General features: G+C 40.4%; 1 protein-coding gene across 3 annotated transcripts in view; it reads left to right on the forward strand.

Annotated features, from left to right (window-relative positions):
- TOX (thymocyte selection associated high mobility group box) overlaps nt 1-22984 on the forward strand; it is a 188217-nt gene extending 165233 nt beyond the window's left edge. For all 3 annotated transcript variants that reach the window (XM_081917547.1, XM_081917548.1, XM_081917549.1), the window contains 4 exons: nt 4288-4368; nt 9945-10331; nt 18247-18398; nt 20086-22984. In XM_081917547.1, the coding sequence (XP_081773673.1) occupies nt 4288-4368; nt 9945-10331; nt 18247-18398; nt 20086-20122 (657 nt within the window). In that variant the 3' untranslated portion in view covers nt 20123-22984. The remainder of the gene's footprint in view (nt 1-4287; nt 4369-9944; nt 10332-18246; nt 18399-20085) is intronic.
- The last annotated feature ends 2005 nt before the right edge of the window (nt 22985-24989 follow it).

Below are 24989 nucleotides of genomic sequence, written 5' to 3' on the forward strand. Positions count from 1 at the left end.
CGCAGAGCTCAGGCGATGCTGGATTTTGGAATCAGTGTCGGCCCTTGTGTAAAGATAACTGCCCAGGTAGGAGAAGTGATCAACACTTTCCAACGTTACACGAGTGAGTTGGATTTGTGGCGCTGCAGAGTGGTTGTTTTGTGCTTGTTGGTGCAGCACTTTGGTTTTTGGGATGTTGAGACATAGGCCAAAGCTTTTCATAAGCTTCTGCGAATATATTTAGGATGGTTTGGAGGTCTTCCTTTGAGTGTGCACACACTACGTTGTCATCAGCATACTGAAATTCTATGATGGAAGTTATAGTAACCTTACTCTTTGCTTTCAGCCTACTCAGATTAAAGAGCTTTCCATCTGTTTGATATATGATTTCTTGTCTGGTGGGGAATTTCCCTTCTACAAAATTTAGGATCATGACAATGAAAATAATAGAGTTGGGGCGATAACACAACAGTGTTTAACACCTGATCCCACTGTGAATGGTTTGCTTTGAGAACCATTGTTATCTTCGATTGTTGCTGTCATATTATCATGGAGGAGCTGAAGGATGTTCACAAATTTATCTGGGCAGCCAAATTTCAGAGGGACAGTCCACAGGGCATTACAATTTAGTGTTGAAGGCCCTAGTCAGGTCAATAAACATCATATACAGGGGTTGGTTTTGCTCTCTGCATTTTTCTTGTAGCTGTCAAGTGGTGAAAATCATGTCCACTGTTCCCCCTAGAAGGTTGAAAACCATTTTGGGATTCAGGAAGCATAGCCTCAGATATTGTAAGAAGATAGTTTGCTAAGATCCTTGCCAGAATTTTGCTTGCTGCAGCTAATAAATAGATGCCTCAATAGTTTCCACCTTTCTAAAAAAATTAATTGATAATTTTTGCATCCCTAAAGCCTGCTGGGATCTCCCAGATTTTTTTTATGAGTTTGTGATTTTGTTGTGCACGTTTAATTCTGCCCTCTTCAGCAGGCATCCCATCAGGTCCACTGGCTTTGTTGTTTTTCATTGGTTAATAGCTGTACACAACTCTCCCAAATCTGGAGATACTGCAAGCTCATCTATAATTTGCTTTTTGCGGAATTTGTGAGAAGACCTCAGCAGCTATGGGGGAGTTGCAGTTAAGGAGATGCTGTTAATGTTCTTTCCAACTCGTGCAATAGCTTATCTTTTAGAAGTGTGGTACCATCTGTTGAGGATAGGGGGCATATGCCATGATTTATTGACCCATAGATGGTCTTTGTGGCTTTAAAGAAACTGTGCATCATGAGTGCCTGCTAAGTGCTGGATCTCTTGAGGGTTTTTTATCCACCAGATTTTCTTTAGTTCTCTGGCTCTGTGTATGCATGCACTATATTAAAATAATATGGAATAAGAATATCAGAAGGGATCAATTTAAAATTGCAGGAATTTGCTTACTCTAAAACATGAGTAGGGAACACTATAGTCTTTGTGGAAATCGTGAAACTGCCTCCCCTCTTCCAATGACATTCTTTTGGACACACAAAATGATTGTGCTCCTTTGGACCACATCAGCGAGGCCAAGAGGGTGTGTATCTTGCCATTTGAACAGCTCAGGACCTCCATACACACTTCTCAGGCCTGCATCCCAGGGAGCTCACTTTGACGCTACTAACACAGTGGTTTGCCTTCATCTCAATGGGCACACTCCATTGTCTCATGAGACAGATGAATGCCAACAACTATTCACTGTTCCTATCAAATTCAAAACAATTGGCAATAATTAGTTAGAGAAGATGTGTAGCTGGAAGTATCAATAGGTAGGTTGTTATACCTGCCCCCAAACTTTGTAGAAAGAGCCCTGTTGCTTTATTTCCAGTAACAAATAGAGGTAAGCAGGATAACGTCCCTTCTTCCACATCCTTTGTCCGACTCCATCTTTTCCACATGAAGTATCCTGTTCCTTTAATTCTCATTCCCAATTGAAATGAAGTACAGGTAGCTTCATTTGCCCACTGAGGTGCTATTTCTGGGTACACAGAGTCTGTAACCTGAAGCGTATGTAACCCAAGGTACCACTGTATCCCTACACCAGTGTTTCCCAACCGGTGTTCCGCGGCACACGAGTGTGCCGTGAGACGTTGCCTCGTGTGCCGCGAGATGCCTGGAGGGAGGCGGGCGAGTCGGGCGGCGAGAGGCGGGGCGGCGGCGGCGAGGAGAGGCCACGCCTCCTGCTGCTGCCTGGCGCTCCTCCTCGCAGCCGGCAGCGCTGCCTGGGCGCCTCCGCGCGACTCTGCCTCGCTGGGTTTGGTCTCCCAGCAGAGACGGGTCACACGCGCCCCTCCCTCCCTCCCTCAGCCTGCGCGGAGGGAGAGCCAGAGAGAGGCATCGCTCCTGCGCGGCGGGAGAGGGAGCAGCCGGAGCGATGCCCCAAACGAACGCATGGGACCGGAGGGGAAATCCTCTCCGAGGCGGATTGAGCGCAGCTGAGAGAAGCCTTTCGAGGAGCTGCCGTGTCCCCTGGAAACCCCCTTCCCAGCTCTGCCTCAGCCGCCGCCGCCTCAGTTGCCGCCGTCCCTCAGTCCCTCGCTCTGCTGCCTCCTCCCACCCCCAAAGCTTGGAGGTTCCCCAGCAAGGGGGAGGGAAAAAACTTTCACTTTTGTGCGTCCCTCCCGGCGTGACGCTGCGCGCTGACGTCACGGGGCGGGGCTTTAATGGTGGTGTGCCGCGAGATTTTTTTTCAGTAAACAGGTGTGCCGTTGCCCAAAAACGTTTGGGAAACACTGCCCTACACAATAGGGAGTTTCTGAGAAACACAAACATTTACAAAAGTAAAGTAAAAAGCTCATTGGCCATAGAATGCTAACTGTCTATTGTGGAAGAAAAACAGGAATGTATGGGAGAAGGAGTGGAATGGAGTCTGGTGGAGGGCATTGCTGGCTGGCTGGCTGGCTGGCTGGCTGGCTGGCTGGCTGGCTGGCTGAATCACTGATCGGGAGCTCTGTACACTGCAACAGTTTGTTGTAGGTCCTACATGTTGATAATGCCAATAAATGAAAATCAACCAGGAGATAGCCATGACTAAGTTCCAACATAAATTGGCACAGATAACTTCAGTATTACGATTTGCAAGTTTGTAATTAGATTGGAGATGTTTCTCATTCTGACATTAGCAGCTCCTATTGCTATTTTTATAAGATAGGTGACTTATGATGCAAAATAGCTACCATAGATCAACAGACATGGCTTCCTTATTACATGAGTGCAGTACCCACTCTGTGGACATGAGTGAGTACCTCAGGTGATAATCTTACCACTTTTTAATTAGCATCTCAAAATGGCCACGCAAATTATTTCTTAGGGCAGCTAGTTCTGTTCTGACTTGATCTTTCTGACAGTTGAAAGAAGAAGGTGCAGAGACATGGTGAACTTTGCCCTCTTTGCCTTTGCAAGTCAACATGTCATACCCCATCTCATTGGATGGGATCCAGACCAAGCTGGTTACACATTAGTCCCCTTGAGATCAATAGGACTTCATTTAGTCATGACCAATCCATCCCAGAAATTTATGTAGGACTAAATGTGAGGTTAAATGTGGTCAGGATCTGACTTGTTTAATTTAGGTCAGCGCAAGAGAGGTTCTTTCATTATGACCACCATATAGTAATTGCTGGAAATACATCACTGTGGCAGGTTATATGGCCATATACCATTGCCAGCCACTGCCAGGAATCTGTGGCATGAAAACATACATGCTCCAAGTGATCAGAGTGAACTGTAGGTCAGCCCAAGTGACTCTTGCCACTCCACAGAGCCCCTCCCATGCAGGAAACATTTCAAGGAGCTTCTACAAGATGTTTGAGTAAACGAAACTAATCCTAATTGCATATTATTCTTACTGCATTTATTCGTCATTTACAATATAAAATGTCTCAAGGCGAACTACAAAAGCATACATAATACAGAATGTAATATACATCAAAAATATATGAGAACATTATGTTCATCCTAATGTAATAAAAGATTCTCAAAATATAGTAGCTTTGATCAACCACATAAAAAAAAACAATTATTCACTCTCCATTCATTTTTTAGCTTTATTTTTTAATTGGATCATGGTGTTTTTGTCATGTGGATAGTGTTGAACGTTGTTTTTCACATTTCAACTGCTATCTTGCTTGCTTAGTTAACAAACAAGCAAAAGTTTGCAAGGTAAAAAAGATAAAGAGAATAGGGAAGTTTGCTGCTTCTGTGTAAATATTGCAGGTTATGGTGTTTTAATTTGTAGCCCAACAAGCCTAGTTGCTGATTTGCCACTCTTCCTTCTTTTTCAGGTGTATAAAAAGAAAACTGAAGCTGCTAAGAAGGAATATCTGAAGCAGTTAGCTGCATACAGAGCAAGCCTTGTATCCAAGGTAACATGTTTTTAATATTTAATATTGAAAGTCACCCTGATAAGTTGTGTTTTAATGGCCAGGTGTAAACCTAAATAAATAAATAAATAGCCATTGGATGGATTATAGGTGTTCCATCCATATTTTTTTATTGTCCAGCTGTGTAATATGTAAAAAACAATTATTGCTTCTCTAAGCTTTTAAGTTAATTCTGGGAATTGCTGCTTAATACAGACAGCTGTTTGTTTATGCTAGATGGCAAACCCTATCCCCCTCTCATTTCCATAGCTTAGAGGCATGAGCAGTACCACAAATGAAATATAAAATTGATTATTGGTAAATCTTACGTCTGCCAATGGAAAGTTGGACTGCAACCAGTAACTGGCTGTTTTGATTTCCAGTAGCTTGTGTGTGCTTGTACAACATGCTCACCACCTTGTAGGTGACAAATGGACATGGCGTGGGCTTGGATTAGTGCCTTGTACTAATTGAAAAGCCACTTTTGAGAAGGCAAGGTAGTTTCTCCACCCTTCAGTTTCTGCCAGTACCTTCCTCCTGCTGCAGCCCTCTGCGCCTTTTCCAATGCTGTTCCAAAGGGTTCCTTGACCTTCAGGAGTCAGGGTGCAGAGGGTATATAGAGGAGGATTGGTGTACAAGAGAAGCTGTATTTCCAGTTTGGATCTAATCCATTCTTCTCCTCTCTCTCTCTCTTTCTCCCCCCCCCCCCCACAATAAATGTACCTATATGTTATCCTTTATCTATGTAACCCATTGTAAGCATCCTTATGCTGGTGCAGCAAGTCTTAACAACATATTTGAAAGTCCTATATATTCAACTACAGTGGCTTGAAATGAGAAGTGTTTTCATGCTGATGAGTCTAAAATTTGATATTTCAATACTCTAGATTTATTTTATTTTATTTGTTAGGATTACCAGTTGCCAAAAGGTGACCACTGTTCACTTGGAATTGATGATACAAATGTACATTAGTCTCCATTAAATATATTACAATGTTTGCTAGAGCTTTTTTCAAAGCCTATTCCCCACTCCTGTCTTAGAATTATTGAAATTAATGGGGCTACAGTCAAGCTGTTTGATGTGTGTGGAAATAAATATATAAAGTAAAAAAATCACATTACAAAGCTTTTTTTATAATGCTATTCAGATTATGATATTATTTATAATACTGACTAAGCTTTTGCATTGCCCTTAGTTGCAACTTTTACTACTTTTGCTAGTAGTTTGTATAGCAAATTGTATAGCCTTATTTAAAATGCTGTGAATTGCAATTTTGAATGTTAAAAAACAAGCACTTTTATTGCTTAACATGGCATTTTTGTGTTCAAGCTGATAGTAGATATGTTAGTTTACCTGTTGAGTCGATATTCATAAAGTATTTTATGAAGGCAGCTCTAGAAGCTTAGGATATAAAACATGCCTTATTTTATTTCAAAAGATATAATGTGCTATTTAGATCAAACTGGGGCCCCTTCTACATGCAATCAAATATAGTATCTTACATGTAACATTCATTTCATGAACGATTTAGGCATTACGCCTCCTCCTTTGGAGAACAGCTACATTTGTTAGGGGGCTACTTTGGGACTCAGGTGCAGGATGTTGAGTCCACACTCCAACTGGCATCAAGACTCTTTTAAAAATATTATAATCTGTTTATTCAAATATTTACATAAGAGTCTACATATATTATTATGAATAAAAGAAAATAGATATATGAGATGATCCAAGATATAAACAGGTAAAAATATAACTCAACCAGTGTTTATAAAAGCATGTATGTAGATAATTTCATTCCTTGTAAAACCCTATCGTTATTCAAATCTGCAGACACATAAAAATCCCCATTGAAACCTGAATAAAGGGTATTATCATAACAGTATTTAGATAGCTAAAAATATAAACAAATATTACTATATGTCCTCTAAAGAATATGAATTAATTAAATCTTGCACTTTGTTATTATGATTGCCCTTTTGCCAGAGCTGCCTGCCTGTCCATGTCTACAAGTCTGATATCCCAGGACTTGGCACAGATAATTTAAACACTTTACAAATATTAGACTGTCTTTGAAAGACATAGAACAAATAAACCAGACAGGTCTTTCTTTCCAAATTTAGTAACAAGTTTCACTTTCTGAACCACTGAAGTATTTTCCCTTAAGCTGGTAAAACCTTTCAGCTTTCAAACAAACGTCCTCACACCATCACTGATGCTGCACTTCCAATGCCTGGGTCCCAGCATCCTTAATCTGTCACTTCCCAGGTCTGGTACTCTGGATTCTTGGCCCCATCTCCTCTCTACCATCCCCACTCCCTGCTTTTTCTCCAGCCCTCCATTGCTGGCTGCAGCCTAAAGAGGCAGGGGTCTAGGATCATAGAATTGTTGCATTAGAAGGGACCCCAGGGGTCATCTCGTCCAACTTCCTCAGAGAACAATTAACCTCCAAACCAACCAGGCAAGCTGGTAATTCTATCTCTAGCCCAGGCTTCCTCAACCTCAGCCCTCAAGATGTTTTGGGCCTACAACTCCCATGATCCCTAGCTAGCAGGACCAGTGGTCAGGGATGATGGGAACTGTAGTCTCAAAACATCTGGAGGGCTGAGGTTGAGGAAGCCTGATCTAGCCCCTGAGACTCTGCCCAGGCCAAGCTGCACTCTTAACTGAACCTCACCTGTTTCCTCTTCTAGTGTTTTTACGTGGCTAGAATGTCATAATTACTCTTGCTTGCCTGTATGGTGAGTGGAGTGTGTCTGACCACACCTATTTTGCCACACCCACCACAAGTGCATGCCTCCACCCCACCAATAAGGTTGCATTTGAGGGAATGCAGTTCTAAGGCTGAAGAAGGTTCCCCACCCTAGTGGGGTACATAACACCGGAACAGTGGAACAGTGCTATTAGTCAATCCCCACTCAGTTTAAGAGAGCTTTAAAGGTAAAGGTAAAGGTACCCCTGCCCGTACGGGCCAGTCTTGCCAGACTCTGGGGTTGTGCGCCTATCTCAAGAGGCCAGGGGCCAGCGCTGTCCGAAGACACTTCTGGGTCACGTGGCCAGCATGACATCGCTGCTCTGGTGAGCCAGAGCTGCACACGGAAACGCCGTTTACCTTCCCGCTAGAAAGCGGTCCCTATTTATCTACTTGCACCCGAGGGTGCTTTCGAACTGCTAGGTTGGCAGGCGCTGGGACCGAGCAACGGGAGCGCACCCCGCCGCGGGGATTCGAACCGTCGACCTTTCGATCGGCAAGCCCTAGGCGCTGAGGCTTTTACCCACAGCGCCACCCGCGAGAACGTTAAAACCCTTCATATTGAGAAAGAAAATGACACCCCCTCAGTATGGTCCAACATTTCTTTTATGCCACCGTAATAATAATAATAAAAGAGAGAGCTACATTTTAAATCTATTGCCTTGTGTTTGGGTTTTCTGTGTGCAAGTGTAGTAGTATATCACATTGGGTGCAGGTGGAACACATATTCTTACCTATGCGCCAAGAATTGAATTCCCTTTATCATTTCCATTTAATTTTGCTCAGTTTACTGGAGAAAATACGTTTTTGTTGCCATCATTACTACAGCTTGACTTGGGCAAATGAAGTTATCATCTTTTTCATTGTATATCATTGCGCATAATGAACCAATTTCTGTAATGTGCATATTGGCTGATTGGTGGTGATGGTGCATACATCAAAAGGAATACAAATGGTTCTTCACAGGCTCCAGTGACCCCAGAGTGCCTGGAGTAACGTTAAACTTATTTTGACTTGTAAATGGAGGAAATGTGACATGGAGGTTATAGAATAAGGGCATATATGCATCTTCCAACTCTTGTTTTGACATAGTACTGCCTTCTTTCAAAGGAACATTTTATCTCTCTCTTTTTTTCCCTGGCATGTTTCACCTTCCACTAGTTATTCATTCAACTTCTCCCTAAGAGATGAATTATTATTCAGGTACATATCCACTGGCAAGCCCCGGGGGAGTTAATCTCTTGCTCTTTGCTGCATTTATGTGAGCACATCTAGTTTATAAGTCAGCTCTGATGAAATGACTGTGGGGAAAACTGATGTAAATAAACTTTTAAATATATATATGTTATATGGAAGTTATTAGGAAACACAGTTATCCACTGATTGTTCCAAAAAGTTTCTTTTTTTAAAAAATGTTGCTGGATAACTTTATGTTCATAAATGTATATTGGGTTGATGACCTAGAATTAGTAGAGCTGAGCCTGCTGCAGGTAATTTCTGAGACCTTGCATAGACTTCTCTCTAGGGCAGAGATGAGGAGTGCAACTCCCATCCTCCTGGGCTCAATGGAGTTGGAGTCTCACAACACCTGGAAGGCCACAGGTCCCATGTCCCATATCAGTTCCACAGGCATTTGGTAATGAGTCTGCTTCATCCTGCTTGAGATCTATAGAAGGAGCTTCTGTGTAGCTGCAGAAAAGCCCTCTAAACACAAGTGTAGGTTTGTTTTTACTTATTTTATTTAACAAATTTTATATATTGCTTGATTGTAAATAGAACCTCTAAGAGGTCTACAAACAGTAGTGTAGTCAATATCACAATGTCATTCACAAATAGTGATGTGATAATTACTGAATGATCGTTCATTACTTTTCTTTTTGAAGTAATAATAATAAAAGCCATGTGCCCCTCCTTTCTCAGTGTCCTTGGCCATACTTTGGAAGAGATGCTCACCTAGGCACTTCATCTGCTCTTGTCCCACCCTTTCTCTCATTTCCATCTACCACTCAATACCTCTCAATGGGCCATCTGGAATGAGCAAGGATTCCTATGCAAAACAGCCATAGAATGTAGAAACAACAGTAAGGACTTGGCCATGGCTCCTCTTATCCCACTGCTTTCTCCCAGGGAAAACTGTTCTTTAGTGATCAGTCAGAGCAAACAGCAATTCCAGTTTTCCCAAGATTGACATTTGTTCCGATCTATCGCTAAAGACCCATGTCTAGAAAGTGTGGCTCAAGCAGAAAAGTGCTTGGACCTGTGCTTTCTAGGCTTGGCACAAGCGGAAATGTGGGTGAGCCCAAAGACTTCAACTCAATGAGAATGAAAGTGAATGCAGAGGCAAGAGATAGTAGGAGGAAAACAATGGGGTCAAGGAGAGAGAGAAAATATTAAGGATGCATTTGCATGCCTTCCCAGAGGTATTAACTACATCATGCAAGTCGGTAATTGGTATGTTACATAGCTGTACATATTCATGACAGGAAAATGTTTGACTAATTCCAGGCTCTTGTTTTCAAGGTCATGTACAACTTCTTGTTTTGACTTGCCTTTAGGTTTCCATTGCTGTGTCTTTTATTATTTTATATTTGGGCGAGCAGAAGAAACTGAGAGCTTGCTGCAGTCATGCCGCCCTGCTTTAGTCTTTACATAAGTATCTGCTTAGCCTCTGTGAAAACAGAATGCTGGACTAGACGGCCCTTTGCTCTGATTCAGCAGGGCCCTTTGTACATTCGTAACCATGTCATGCATTCATTCACTTTGGCTATAATGCTAACAGTACTAACAGCCTTTAAGTATTATCTGGTGTGTTTTTTTTTTCCTGAACAGAGCTACAATGAACCTGTGGATGTTAAGGTATCCCAGCAACCTCAGATGATGAACACAAAGCAGTCAGTATTCCATGGATCTACACAGCCTCATTCGGCATTGTATCTAAGTTCCCATTACCACCAACAAGGAGGAATGAATCCTCACATAACAGCCATACATCCCAATATTCCTAGGAATATAGCACCTAAGCCTAACAGCCAAATGCCAGTGACTGTTTCCATAGCCAATATGGCTGTGTCTCCACCTCCATCCCTTCAGATGAGTCCTCCTCTTCACCCGCACCTCAGTATACAACAACACCAGCCACTTACAATGCAGCAGTCCATTGGGAACCAGCTACCAATGCAGGTCCAGTCTGCTTTGCATTCACCTACAATGCAACAAGTAAGTCCTACATATGTTTTTAATCTCTGATGATGCATTAATATTTGTGTTACATCCCATTTTTGCATTGGCTCAGAGTTCCAGGTTTCATATTGCAGCTGTGAGTTATGATCCCCAGAAATCTGTTTCTCCCTATGGAGGAAAACCAGATGGTTCCTGTTCTCTAACCATATAAAAAGTCACACACGTGTAGACAACTTGCAGGCAAGCATGAGCAAGGCAGAAGCTTAGCTGGTTATTGTATGTGAACCTATCTTCTTCCAAGCTTGTGGCCACTTTGTAGCCTTGTTGAACACAGGAAGCTGCCTTAGCCTGAGTCAGACCATTGGTTTGTCTACCCAAGTATTGCTCACTGTGACTAGCAGTGCCTTTCCAGACCCTCAGCTAGAGATGCCAAGAACAGAACCTGGGACTTTCTGCATGCAATGCATGTATCAAAGTCCTGATGCCCCACAACCATGCTACTTCCTTTATGATAGCAACAAGTTAGAAGTAGGGAGATGCCAGGAGGTTCTGCACTCTTGCTTCCCCTGTCCATTTCTGGTGTGTATGTGAATGCTATTAGAACTTATGCAAACAAAGGAGAGAAAAGTTGTGGCAAGTAGAGCCATAATTCATACCATTAATCATTCTGAATTCCAGTACCGTGTTTTATTCTTTTTATTAATCAACAACACTTAAGACGTATCTTCCCCTAAGCTTACAACTCCCATATCTCTGGCCATTGGCTGTGCAAGCTGGGGCTGGTGGCAGCTGAAATTCAAAACTTCTGGAAAGCACCAAGTCAGGGGGAAATGCCTAGTAGAGTTCAGATGGGCCTTATTCTACATTGTGTTATTTCAACTAAAATATCAAAGTACTTGTTCCTCGGCCCCAAAATGAAAGAACTCCATTATTTTCACTTGATATTCTCTTAGTCTTTTCTTTCTGAGATACTTTTTTTTAACATTAAAAGACATACCATCAATTAAAATCAATTTTAACATTAAAAGGCATACCTTCAATTTAAATTGCAGTAGGAAATCAGTAGCATCTTGTTTGTGGACTTTTGTGACCCCGCCCTCAGTGCTAGGCATTATTCAGATGTTTTCATTTAGTGTGCACTCAAGTGACCAGAGCTTTTTCCTAAGCGGTGTCAGTTAATTTAGATTCTCAATATATGAAGGTTCCCCCAATTATTTCCCCCCAATGTGCTTTAACTTATGTATGTTATAATGAACCCATTATGTTGCTCATTCACTTAGATTCATTGCCCCTCTCAGAAGTTTCTCACAGGTCACCTGTCAGATATTACCTTCTAAATCATGAGCTTCATTAGAAAAATGCAACCTAAATGAAGTCTAGCTAAATTAGTCACATTTCTTTTGATTTTCATAGGCTAACAAGACATTTATACAGGAATTTTTTGTTCACACTGAAAACAAAAAGCACTACAATTCTTTTTTTAAAACAAAACACCACACCATTTCCCCACATCTTCTAGAGGATTTGGTAACATAAACATTGTTGCCATTATGTGTGCAACTGTCTGGTTTTTGGTAACACAGATACTCCTAAAATGAGTGATAGATACTCATAAAATGAATCAACAGACCCAGTGAAATTCCATTGCTATTTTCAATAAAACAGAACAAAAGTCGTGTATAGGGAACCCAAAGTCTACCTACTGAATGTCTACTGTGTGTTTGCAAAGATTTGCGAGCACTCTGGTTAACTTCCTAGAATATTGAAGTTCATGGATCTGACTATGAGCCAACTCCCTTCTCACCCATCCCAGTAAGACCAAACTGCCTGCCTGTCCTGTGAAAGACTTCTTTCATACAGTTTTTTTGTCATTTATTACATGAGAGGTAACTACCACATATACATACCTCTATCCTCATAGTGCTAGTATTCTGTTCACTCTCCTGTTCTGTCACACCAGCCTTCCCCAAGCTGGTGCCCTCTGGATGTTTTGGTCCGTAACTTCCACCATTAGCCTCAGCCAGTTTGGTCAGGGATCAGGGAACTAGTAGTTCCAAACCATCCAAAGGTCACCAGCTTGGGGAAGGCTGTGTTGAACCAGAGATAGAAGTACCGATCTACTAAGCTGATGTTTTTCTATATTGCCATGATAGAAGGCCTACAATTACGTTCTTTATTTTTATCACTTCCGTTGCAATGTGATCACATGGGTGGCCTTTTCAGACATTGCAGCTTCACTTCTTCCGATCTGTTTTTATCCCGTCAGTTCTTGGGCATGCTGCATTTTCACCACTCTTTATTTCCCCTGCCCTCCATTTCCCCCCACGTACCATGTTTCTGAATGTGGCTAACAGGCATGGGGAGAGGGAATCATTAATATCTGTCAACTGTCCTTATAACCTTAAGGGAAAATCTTTGTATGATATCACACAGACATATTTTCAATTTCCTTGTGTAATAAACAGATGCTTTAGGATTTGGATGCAATTTAAAGGTTTAAAAAACATCACATTGAGATTGATGAATAAATCAGTTGTGAAGACAAAAACATTGATGCCTGTTGAAAATACCTCTCCAGACAGGCAGGAAATGAAATTAGTTCCCGGTAAAGTGTAGAGATGAGGATCGCACTTTAGGTTCTGCTGCAGGCTTTTTAGTACTTGCTACAGTCGCACACAAAAACCCCAGCTAGGGATACAGAAATCTAATTAAAGAGCAAATGTCCCGTCTGACATCAAATTAATCTTTATCAAGTCCCCTATTTTTATTTCAATCTGGCGCAAGAAAATGAAACTTAAAATTCGAGGCATGTTGCAAAACAGTTGCTGATTTTATCTTGAGCATTACAAAGCAAAACATTTGGCATTGTCTCATTAGCCCACAGAGCATCCATTTTCTGTTATTTTTTATTGCATTGTTGTTTGCAAAACCCTTACATGAAATTCTGTTTAAGCCATTCTGCATCAGAGTGGCACAAGCGTCCAGTGAATATTATAGACTGCTTGAAGCAGTAGCCAAGAAATTTGGCCTTTTGTTAGCTTTGCAATTCTAAAATTCTTCAGTTATGTTTTGTTAGCTTTGGCTTAAACCTTTTCGGCAAATATTAGAACAGCAACATGATTTCCTGGGTTGTGGGAAGCTCCTACATCTGTTCTGTTGGCTTGTAACAGGGGAGAAGGGAGCCTTCATTAATAAGGAATCCTGATAACCCAAGGTTCAAAGAACTATTAATTATGGTATGACATATTTTGTTCCTTGTTGTTTTCAATCAGTATCCATAACTGTGACTGCTTTTGTACATAGGAAAAACAAACGAAAGTAAGAGCCATTAGTCGAAATTCAAGAAAAGCCACTAATCAGAGCTGACAGTTCCAATATAAGCCTCAAATTAGACAGTTCCAAAGCACTTCCAATATAAACATCAAATCACACACTTGACAGCTGAAGGAGCTATACTATACGAAATATAGGCTCCATTTGCATTGTCAGCTTTAGTACATGCTTTGACTTAAGAATACTAAAATCACAATTTAGTGAGACAGTTGTTGTTTGTCTGAGGGTTGAAGCTTATAGATGAGCATGTAGAAGCTTGTAGACAAGTCAACAAAGCAGGCACAGCATAGTATTCTGATTTAGGCTGTATCTTCTGCATGTGTAAGCCCTAATTGAAATTGGGGATTTATTTTGAAGTAAGGAATCATTGGATCAGGTTACTAGTCCATTTGACTTCATTTGTAGCCTTGGACAAAGTGTTCCATACACTTGGTTCCATAGGGTCACTGGAGAATATTTTAAAACTGATTTTGGTTTTTTTTTTTTTTTTAAAAAAAGGGTTTTCAATTGATCCATAATGTTGGCTTTGCCTTAACTGCCTGAACACTTGGTTTTATTTCATTTATCTAAAATATTTCATTTATCTAAAATGTCACTAGTGCCCATGTCCTGTGAACTAGTGACATTTTAGACAAAGCGAGCAAAGGGTGTTTTTTCCTGGACTATGGGCAATCATGAGGAAGTACTGGTGCTTTGGGGGAAAGGCAAGTGTTGCAATTAGATTACCATATTTTTCGCTCTGTAAGACGCACCAGACCACAAGACGCACCTACCGTAGTTTTTGGAGGAGGAAAACAAGAAAAAAAATATTCTGAATCTCAGAAGCCAGAACAGCAAGATGCTGCACAATGAAAGCAGCAATCCCTCTTGCTGTTCTGGCTTCTGGGATAGCTGCGCAGCCTGCATTCGCTCCATAAGATGCACACACATCTCCCCTTACTTTTTAGGAGGGAAAAAGTGAGTCTTATAGAGCAAAAAATACGGTATATGTGCAGAGGCCTCTGCTTGGCTGTTGTGGGAAACAGGGTTCTGGACCAGCAAGGATCTGTTGGTCTCATCATAAGCTTAAAAGATGGAGAAAATAGAGGCTAGAGAGAGAGGGCGTATCTATAGGTCATTAGGATTGGACTTGGTTGAGGCCATAGGCCTCCACCCCAAATCCTAAAAAATAATTCTTTAGAGACAATGCTTAGCTCTGCCTGAGCAGTACTTAGTGCTCAGGGTTTAGACATAAACGGAAAGCATTTTTTTGTGTATGTGAAGAATCTCATTTTATATTTTGAATTGCAAGAGGACTTCTCAGACAAATTACATTCAATTTGCAAGACATTAGTGCATTATGAGATAGGCAGATTTGTATTCTGAAAACTTCAGAAACATAGTTTTCCGAGACCCACTTCAGATAGCAATCTCAAAGACTGGTCAAATGGAAAATCTGGTTAACAGCTATGGCATTTCCTGAATATAGATAATGTAGTCACAGTGACTCATGCTCTGGTAACCTTCCATCTGGATTACTGTAATGTGTTTTACATGGGGATATCGTTAAAAAATGCCCTGGAAACTTCAATTAGGGCAGAATACGTCTGGCAGAGTGTGGTCTGTGACAACCACAAGGGACCATGTAACACCAATACTGAAAGATCTTTATTGCCTGCCTATACGTTTCTGAGCTGATTTTAAGCTGCTGGTGCTAACATGTAGAGCTGTAAATGCATTGGAACCCAAATATATAAAAGGCATGTTTCTCCTTCTATCAGCCTCCTTTATCAGGTGCCACCATTAGAGTCCCACCAAAGGAAGATACACCATGTGGTGACATGAGATAGGGCCTTTTCTGTGGTGGTTGTGAAATACCCTCTTCCTGGAAGCACAGCGGGTGCTGATTTTGTTAGCATTCCAGTGCCATGTAAACATATATCTGTTTCACAAATCCTTTCAGGCATTTTAGTCTGACACTGCAGTGAAAAGGGCCGTAGCTCAGTGGTAGAACATCTGTTTTGTATGCAGGTGGTCCCTGATTCAGTTCCCAGCATCTGCAGGTAGGGCTGAGAAAGACTCCCTGTCTGAAACCCTTGAGAGCCACTGCCACCCAGGTCAGACAGAATGGCGGCTTTTAATGAGATGTTCTTTGAGGTTTTCTGTTATGCTGTTTTTATCATTGCTTTTATCTGCTCTTTTCACTTTCTGTTTTATTGACTGTGATTTTAACAGAAGCATAACCTGCCTTAAGATCATTGGATGAAGGGTGGGACTAAAATATTTTAAATAAATAAATAGCCATAATGTTACTTTGACTTTAGTGCCAGTGAACTATTTTTTTTTTTTAAAAAAAATAATTTTTATTCATTTTTCAAACACATAATAAAAAACAAACAAAACACAAGACAAAAACATACAAAACATTTAAACATGTATAATTTCATAATCTTATTTTCATGCACCTTCTTTCCTCCGACTTCCCCATACCTCCCTTTCGTTGCATCCTTATTTAGCTATTCTTTAGCAACCCTTTAGTCAATTTGTCTATTAGTTCCCTTTCATTAAGTTTCCTTAAATTTGTTAGTTACAGCTGTAATTCTCTGCTTCTTACCCCTTGACATCTTAACACTCCTCAATTTTACAACAATTTTTAAGATATATTTTAAATTTCTTCCAATCCTCTTCCACTGTCTCTTTCCCCTGGTCGCGGATTCTGCCAGTCATCTCTGCCAGTCCCATAAAGTCCATCACCTTTGTCTGCCATTCTTCCAGAGTAGGTAGTTCTTGCATCTTCCAATACTTTGCCAGAAGAATTCTTGCTGCTGTGGTAGCGTACATAAAAAAGGTCCTGTCCTTCTTTAGCACCAATTGGCCAACCATGCCCAGGAGAAAAGCCTCAGGTTTCTTAGGAAAAGTCCACTTAAGGACTTTCTTAATTTCATTATAGATCATTTCCCAATAGGCTTTAATCTTCGGGCAGGTCCACCAAAGGTGATAAAAGGTACCTTCCGTCTCATTACATTTCCAACATTTATTATTGGGCAAATGATAAATTTTTGCAAGCTTGACTGGGGTCATGTACCACCTATAGATCATTTTCATTATGTTTTCTTTTAAGGCATTACATGCCGTGAATTTAACACCAGTGGTCCATAACTGTTCCCAGTCAGCAAACATAATGTCATGACCGATATCCTGTGCTGCCAGTGAACTATTTAAGAGAGAATTTGCTCCAGGGAAGTGAGGATCTGTGAAATGGGAGTGCTAGTTCTCAGCGATGGTTTCTGAATATCGTTTAGGAGCCACAGTTACATCTGCACCAATCCTATATTTTAAGTAGCAACATTAGATTTCATCTTATGGTAGAAAAGTGGATCCAAGTTTGTTAATAATGAACTCCTCTTTATTTTTTAAATATTTATTATTACATGTATATTTCAACTTTGTCTCCAAGGATCTCAAAGTGCTGCAAATAATTCTTCCCTTTCTCAATTTATACTCACAACCACCCTATGAGGTAGGCTAGGGTGAGAGACAGTGAATGACCCAAGTTCACCCAGTAGGAATTTGTGCCCTGGTCTACCATCTACTCTAACTACTACATCAAGCAGACTTAAATAATGGGATTTCAAAAGAAAAAGCAAGAGTGTTCTAACAACTCTCCATTTATATGTTAACATCTTGGTTTGAACTAGGCATTTATTGTATTTGCCAAATGCAAACAAGGGTCATAAAATGTACCATTTCAACCAGATAGGTTCTACGTAGCAAAATGAAACCTTTATTTTAGTTAATGTACCTCCTTCTGATGTCACTGGGAGGTTCATCTCTGTTCTCTTCTAGTCAAAATTGGTGGGCGTATAATAGTGTTTCTGCACAAAAAGTGCTTCTAACCTTTCAGCAATGCTCTCTGTATATTTAAGCTAAATACTGTACTGCAAATCAATGCATACCATTCTTGAAAATCTGATCTACTCTGCTGATTTTGGCAAACAGCATTTAGGCATTCTCACTCTTGGCTGAAAACAACAGCAAGTTGGGGTTTTATGCAGCTTTTGCTACATTAGTCCAACAACTGTTAAAAAGCCTTAGCTGAATTTTTGTGTAGTTGAGAAAGAAGTGCAAATAAAAGAAGGAGCAGATGGTCCTTTTGTGACTGAACCAAATAAAAGGGGTTTGAGAACAATAATTGTGAATAGGTGTAGTCTAATAAAACACTCAGCCACCTGCTGCCTGCATCCTTCAAAAAGATTCTGTTGCATATTCTTGGAATTAACTAATAGTGTATCCTTGGGTTGAATCGAAATACGAGCTGTAAGAGACACACAGACCTTTCTTTTATTTTCCCGTGTTGAATGAGTTGTTTTTCATGGCTTTAAAATGTCTCTGTTCTTTGTCTCCGAGTTCTACACTATTGCAGTGTGTTATCTAGCATTTCTTCTCAACCAATTAAAAAAAATGTGCGGGTTTTTTTTTCCTTTTGGAAAAACACAAGCATCCTTCTATTTTCTTTTCTTTTTTTCAAGTTTGAAAATGTAGAAGTACAACATTGGTACTTTGTCAGAACTTTTAGTTAAGAGGTTAACTTCGATCTGCAAACCTTATTTAGAATTCTCCCCCCCCCTCTTTTTTTTAGGGTTTTACTCTCCAGCCTGATTACCAGAATATTATCAACCCAACATCTACAGCTGCGCAAGTTGTTACCCAAGCGATGGAGTATGTTCGTTCAGGGTGCAGAAATCCCCCAGCACAGAGTGTGGACTGGAATAATGATTACTGCAGTAATGGGTGAGCAGCTAGTGAATGCCACCTTGTGTTGAGTAATATTTATGACAAAAGCTGGGCAACAATTGTGGCATCTATTTTTATATTTATCATCTAGCTCAGATTACAGGGTTCTGATGCCTTTGGTTACTAACAGATGTCTAGTGAAAATAATAATAAACAAGCAGTGGCTTGCTTTACATCAGACCCATATATTTGACTATTAGGGAGACTGTTATTTAAGAGAAGAAGGGCTGCAGTACTGCACATAATTAATTGCAAATAAGACTCGCCCTCCACTGAAATCAATGAGAGAAATGGAAAATTGTGTCCAACCACTTACAGTAAACAGAAGAGAATTTTACCTTGATAGCCATATACTTGTTGGCAGCTGTCTGTCTCGGGAGACAATGAAGGAGTGCACATTTGGGGAATGAAGTCAACCTGCTGGAAGGTTACAGTGGCTGTAGAAACCAATATGAGAGAGACATGTTTTGTTGCAGCTGGGGCAGAGGAAGGCACCCAGTTGTGCTGCTGCAGATGCACCATGGCGTTTCTCCTCTCTGCACATCTAGTGGTCGCAGACTACACACTCCTTATCCAATACAGTGGTACCTCAGGTTAAGAATGTAATTCATTCTGGAGATCCGTTCTTAACTTGAAACTGTTCTTAACCTGAGATACCACTTTAGCTAATGAGGCCTCCCGCTGTTGCCGCGCCGCCACCACGCAATTTCTGTTCTCATCCTGAAGTAAAGTTCTTAACCTGAGGTACTATTTCTGGGTTTGCGGAGTCTGTAACCTGAAGCGTCTGCAACCCGAGGTACCACTGTAAATGAAGATCTACAAATTTGGTGGGGTTCATGGCCCTTTCCTCCTCACAGCAGCTATCCCTGACTCTGTACCCCATCGCTTCTAAAGTGATAGGGTTCTGGGATATTGGTCAACTTGCTTAACTAAGGAAGAATATTAAACATGTCTAATACAGGGATGGGGAAGCTGTAGCCCTCTAGATGTTGTTGGACGCTCTTCTCTGCCAAATGCAGACCAGGGTGCTTTCTCCATCAACCCCAGACAGCATGGCCATTGTTCAGGGGTGATGGGGATGATAGTCCAAACAACATGTGGAGGGCCAGAGTTTCCCCAGCATTAGAAAGAGCATGTGCTTTTCTGTTTTCATGTGCACAGCCAAGCAAAGATGCTTTGTGTCCAGAGCATTTATGTTCAAAGATTTCTGGTGGGAAGGGGCAATCAGACAGGCTGGTTTATAAAGGGGCACAGGCTTACTCTCTGCTGGGCTGAGGTGCTCCCTGGAGCCTTGGCTAGAATTGCATGCCTGTCTTTGGCCCAAAACTGGGGGACTTTGAAGAGAAGAAGAAGAGTTTGGATTTGATATCCCGCCTTTCACTCCCCTTCAGGAGTCTCAAAGCGGCTAACATTCTCCTTTCCCTTCCTCCCCCACAACAAACACTCTGTGAGGTGAGTGGGGCCCAAGGTCACCCAGCAGCTGCATGTGGAGGAGCGGAGACGCAAACCCGGTTCCCCAGATTATGAGACTACCGCTCTTAACCACTACACCACACTTTGCTAACACTTCTGGCCTGCTTAAGATATCAAAACACTGATCTCAAGGCTTAACATGTGGTTTTGAATGTCAACATTAAATGTAATTTTCTTTTCTCTCCCCCTCCCCCAAATTCTTTCTGAACAGGGCCATGCAGAGGGACAAAGCTTTGTACCTTACCTGAACAGTTTGGGAAAGCGCCTCTTCTTTCCACTGAGGAATGCAGGGAAGTCTTTTCATCCCAGATTGCTATATGCAGTCAAGGCAGTTCTGCATTTATTTAGAAAATATAAGTTGCTAAGCACTTAGGACTATTTAAGCTGGTGGGTCATTCACTCTGGGGAAAAAATAGTCTTGTTCCTTCCTCCACCCCCTTGTTTCTTTTTCTTTCTCCTTCAGCATCCTTTAAATGGACGTTGCTTTTCTTCTTTCATTTAGGAAGGAGGCTTGGACCATTCAGATTTTATGTTGGTTTTTATTTTTGCTGTGAAGTGCTGCGCTAGTAACTGCCTTAGCAACTGTAGATGTCTTGGATAAAAGTCCTGGATTTTCCATTGGTTTTCATAATGGGTGTTTATATGAAACTACTAAAGACTTTTTAAATGGCTTGATGTAGCAGTCATAGCAAGTTTGTAAATAGCATCTATGTTACACTCTCCTAGAGTATAAAATGTGAATGTTTTTGTAGCTAATTGTAATTTGAAACTGGCTCATTCCAGTTTATTGATTTCACAAAGGGGGTTAAATTGGCAAACATTCATATTTTTACTTCATTTTTAAGCAACTGACTAATAGTTCTATATTTTCAAACTCTTTGAAAGAAAAAAGGAAAATTATTCCCAAATGAATTTAATTAAACAGAAATTGGCTTTCTGTCATTAGTTATACAAAAAAAAAGTTTAGTGTTGGGAAAAGAGCAAACACATTTATTTTGTACTGCCTAAAACTGCTTTTTTATCACTTTATGTGTAATGGTTAGTAAACGTCATTTACGTCCTCTTATGTATAAAATGGCCAAATGCTTTCTTGATATTTTATTAGATGCTGAAACAGATTGGAAACATCTAAATTATAACCTTTACATACAGCTATGTATTATTGTTTCTTCATACTGTGTCTGTATTTAATCTTTTTTATGGAAGCTGTTGCGCCTATTTATGAAATAATAAATATAGGTGTTTGTAAGTAAATTTGTTAGCATCTTAAAGAAGATTTTTTTAAAACTACTTTTGTTGGCATCAATGTATTTGCTGCTGGTGTGAATACTTTTAGTTTAGTTTTTACAGTGATATGAATAAAGCCAAACCAGCTTTTCATGGCAGAAAATGAAGGTAATCAACATTTATTCTATACTTCCTAAGTTGATCTGTGACCAAAAAAACAAGTAGAGGGGGGGAGCTAAATCCTTAACAAACTTCCCTGTATCTCTAGTCACAAGTTACCTAGATCACATTAGTGAAGTCTAAATAAGGAGGTATAGAGTATGTCAAAAGTCTGATGTGCACAGGGACTTCCCCATTCTCTTCTATGAAGGGAAGCTTTCTGCACATAGGTAGGAATGGTGTTACATGCACAGGTCATTCCTGTGCCTACAGGCAACAGCAAAGAAGCCCCTACATGAGTGCAGCTCCATATAATGTATTGGGGCAGCTGGAGCAGCGCCACTGTTTTAAATGGATGCCTTTGGCATTCAGAGAACATTTGCCCCCAAAAAACAAAGGTGAATTATAATGGAAAAAAGAAACCAAAATGTAAAGTTACCAAAAAATACTTCAGTTATGAAGGCAAAAAGGGCTAGGTCATAATTTTTATGAGTAGGAAGTAGCAAGAACAGGGCTAAATTCTTCAGTAACCACTGAATGGCCCAAGAGTAGAATAGTGATTAAGAGAGGCCAAAACTGAGTATTTTTACCACTTAGATTAAGGGAAACCCAACATAGTACCCTCCAGATAATATTGGACTACAGCTCCCATAAACCCTGACTATTAGTCACATTGGGGATGATGAAAGTTGTAGTCCAATACTATCTGGAGGAACCACATTGGCTACCCCTTGATTTAGAACATGAATAGTTATGAATAACCCATTCTGAGATGAATCCATCCACGGTCCTCCAAATGGGAATGGGCCTACTTAGGAAGGGATGAATAAGGGATGTTGTAGGTGTGTCAAACACTGCCAGTTCTCCCGTCTGTATATTGACTATGCCAGAGACAGAGTTAACCAATCATTCTCCAATTAACATTGAAGGTAGCACTCTTAATTTTTGGACCCTATCTTTGTTTCCTTAAGAGTTCTCCTTCTCCCCATCCAAACAGAGCATCAAATTATGTTTTGAGCAAGCTGGTGCAATTTCTATTTCCTTTTGTCCACTTACTCTTGGCTACAAGCTCGGCCAGGCAATTCATATCTCCTGTTTGGGAAAATCTAGTATTCTCATCTTAAGGGATGCTCAGGGTGGCAAACTTGTACTGGTTAAATTGCGAATCAGCTGGCTTCTATTTCATATGTGAAATAGAGATATTGTGTTAATCCAGTCCAAAAGAAAAAGATGTAAAATGCCTGAAAAGTACATTATGTTTGCTTTGAAATGAAATTAGGCAATGTACAAACTTGAATCACTTGAGCATGTAATAACTAATAAATAATGCAGATCAGATGTGATTATTCAAATGGCTATAGCTGAGTTCTAATTTTCTTGTCTTGAATCCATATAGGAAGTCACAATTACATTCACGGTTTTATAGTCTTTATGTTGAGTACTTTAGAAATAAACCAGCACTAACAATTAGCTAATATTTCCCATTAAATTCTGTTATAGTAAAATTTCATTTCCCACTCAGAATAATTCTACAAAGAGAGAAGCAGTTGGCAGTTATGGGAATCAGCTTCAACAGGATTTGATGGGAGAGTGCTGTGTTATCAATATCTTTGCTAGAGAGGCAGTGCTGTCACCGAATACCATTTATTAATTTCAGTAGCCAACCAAGGTTCAAACTAGAAGCAAATATCAATGTCAATAAAACGTATGTCATAATTAAAGAACTTCTGTGTGGTGGTGTTGCTGTTCAAGTATATACTGGAGGTTAAAACCTCACCCCTTTACACTGCTTGGAGGTATTTTAGTCATGTTTCCATAGAGCAAATGGACATTACATAACTGCATGAGTGGTTGTTCCCTAACACAAATTCTGTGGAAATTTGGCCTGATTAGTGCAATGTGCTATTTCGCATTATAACTGCACAGGCAAATGTCCAGCCTAGAGATCAAAATTGCAGTCTTGAAAATGAGAGTAGCTATTTACTTGCCTAGAGCAATCAGCTGCCCTTATAATAACATCCTAAATACTCACCTAAATGTCTGACTAAGTGCATATTTGCACACCAACCACTTTTAAATATGATTTCTATATAGTGCAATCTTATATTTATCTACCCATAAATGAGTCCTACTGAGTTTATGTACCTGAAAGTGAGTATAAGATTGCAAGCCATACCCATGTTATCAAGCTTTCTGGAAAGCACCATGCATTTAAAGCATTTTGCATGTTAAATATTGCATCACTGGTAAAATATTTTGAATGACAGGTGGAGGACTAAAACATATATTTCAAACTGCAACCATGAAAATAGTTTAGTTATATGAAAGATGTCCACAAATTATAAAGAGGTTAGCAACCCTTTCAAATTTCAGTACCCAATGCTACACATATGCATGTCAAAGAAAGAGACCCAGCAAGCAGTGGCGTAGCAAGGTCAGCTGTTACCCGGTGTGGAAAATTTCTTGTCCCCCCCCCCCCACGCTAGAACAGAACATTTGTAAGGAGAGATGAAAATGTTTGTCATCAACACTGACAACCTGGGACTTTGGGGGTTTTCACGCAGTATCCTGCCAAGTGTGAAGCAGCACATGTGGTTGATTTCACCAAAGGCAAACATGGGCAGGAATGCACAGGAACCAGTAAAACATTTACCCAATGCTGGCAAAGGATTTCATCAAGGTTCATCACTTATCTTAGAGCACTGGTATAATGTTACAGGACTTCTGGCAAAAAAAATAAAATGTAATCTTCTTATCACTACACATGGCACAGTGTATCCTCCTTAGCAAGGTTATTTTTCTGTTTTCAGGCATGCTAAATTATAAGTGAAATGTAGTCCTTTTATGGAAGTAGAAAAATTCCCAAACTTTACTGTTGGTATTTTAGAATTCTGTCAAGGTTGCTGCTAAATGAAAAGAAACCCACCACTATTTATGTAAATCAGCACAAATTGATATTAACTGGTGATCGCATTTTGCCAAAGACTTCATACTTGGAACATCAATTCATTCATGATATGCTACATTTTAAAAGGGGGTTAGAAAATTAAAAGTTGAACCAGCAAACATGAGGCAGAGCAGAAGGGAACGTGCATTTACTGTGTATTTGTTATGTTAATAGCTCATGTTTTTCTTCAAGGAGCTCAGGTTGGTGTACGTGCTTTCTCCTCCTCATTTAATCCCCACAGTGCCCCTGTGAGGTAGGTTAGGCTGAGAGGCAGTGTCTGGCCCAAGGTCACCCAGTAAGTTTCATGGTTCAATGAGGAATACACCACACTGGTTCCCAAATGTACGTAGCTCCAGTCTATTCCAGAACAAAGGGTTCATCGTTTAATTCAAATTTACATTGAAACCAAGCATAATTGTCCTGGTGGGCTGTCAAGGCAAATATTAATTTGGCAAAGATTAATATTGACTTGCTAAGATTAGAATTGACTTGTTAAAGCTGTCTAGCAGCTGCATTTGGCAACATTCCTGCAAGTGCATGTCATATCAGAGTATAAGGCTCAGACGTGGTTGCTTGCCAGCTGTTACTTAAAGCACCCTTACACCATTTTGAGTATTCATGTTCTCCAGGCTAAACAGCAAGGTATTGCCAACTGAGAGTCTTTAATCTGACCGAAAGTTAAACTTTCAGTTCATGGCTGAGCTGATAACAAGTACCGGAAGCCAGTAGGTGGTTAGGATGGTATTTGAAACTCAGGTTCCCTCTGCTGAATGTGGTTGTGC

Source organism: Podarcis melisellensis (genome assembly GCF_964234715.1).
Source record: "Podarcis melisellensis genome assembly, chromosome: 7".
Classification (NCBI taxonomy): domain Eukaryota; kingdom Metazoa; phylum Chordata; class Lepidosauria; order Squamata; family Lacertidae; genus Podarcis; species Podarcis melisellensis.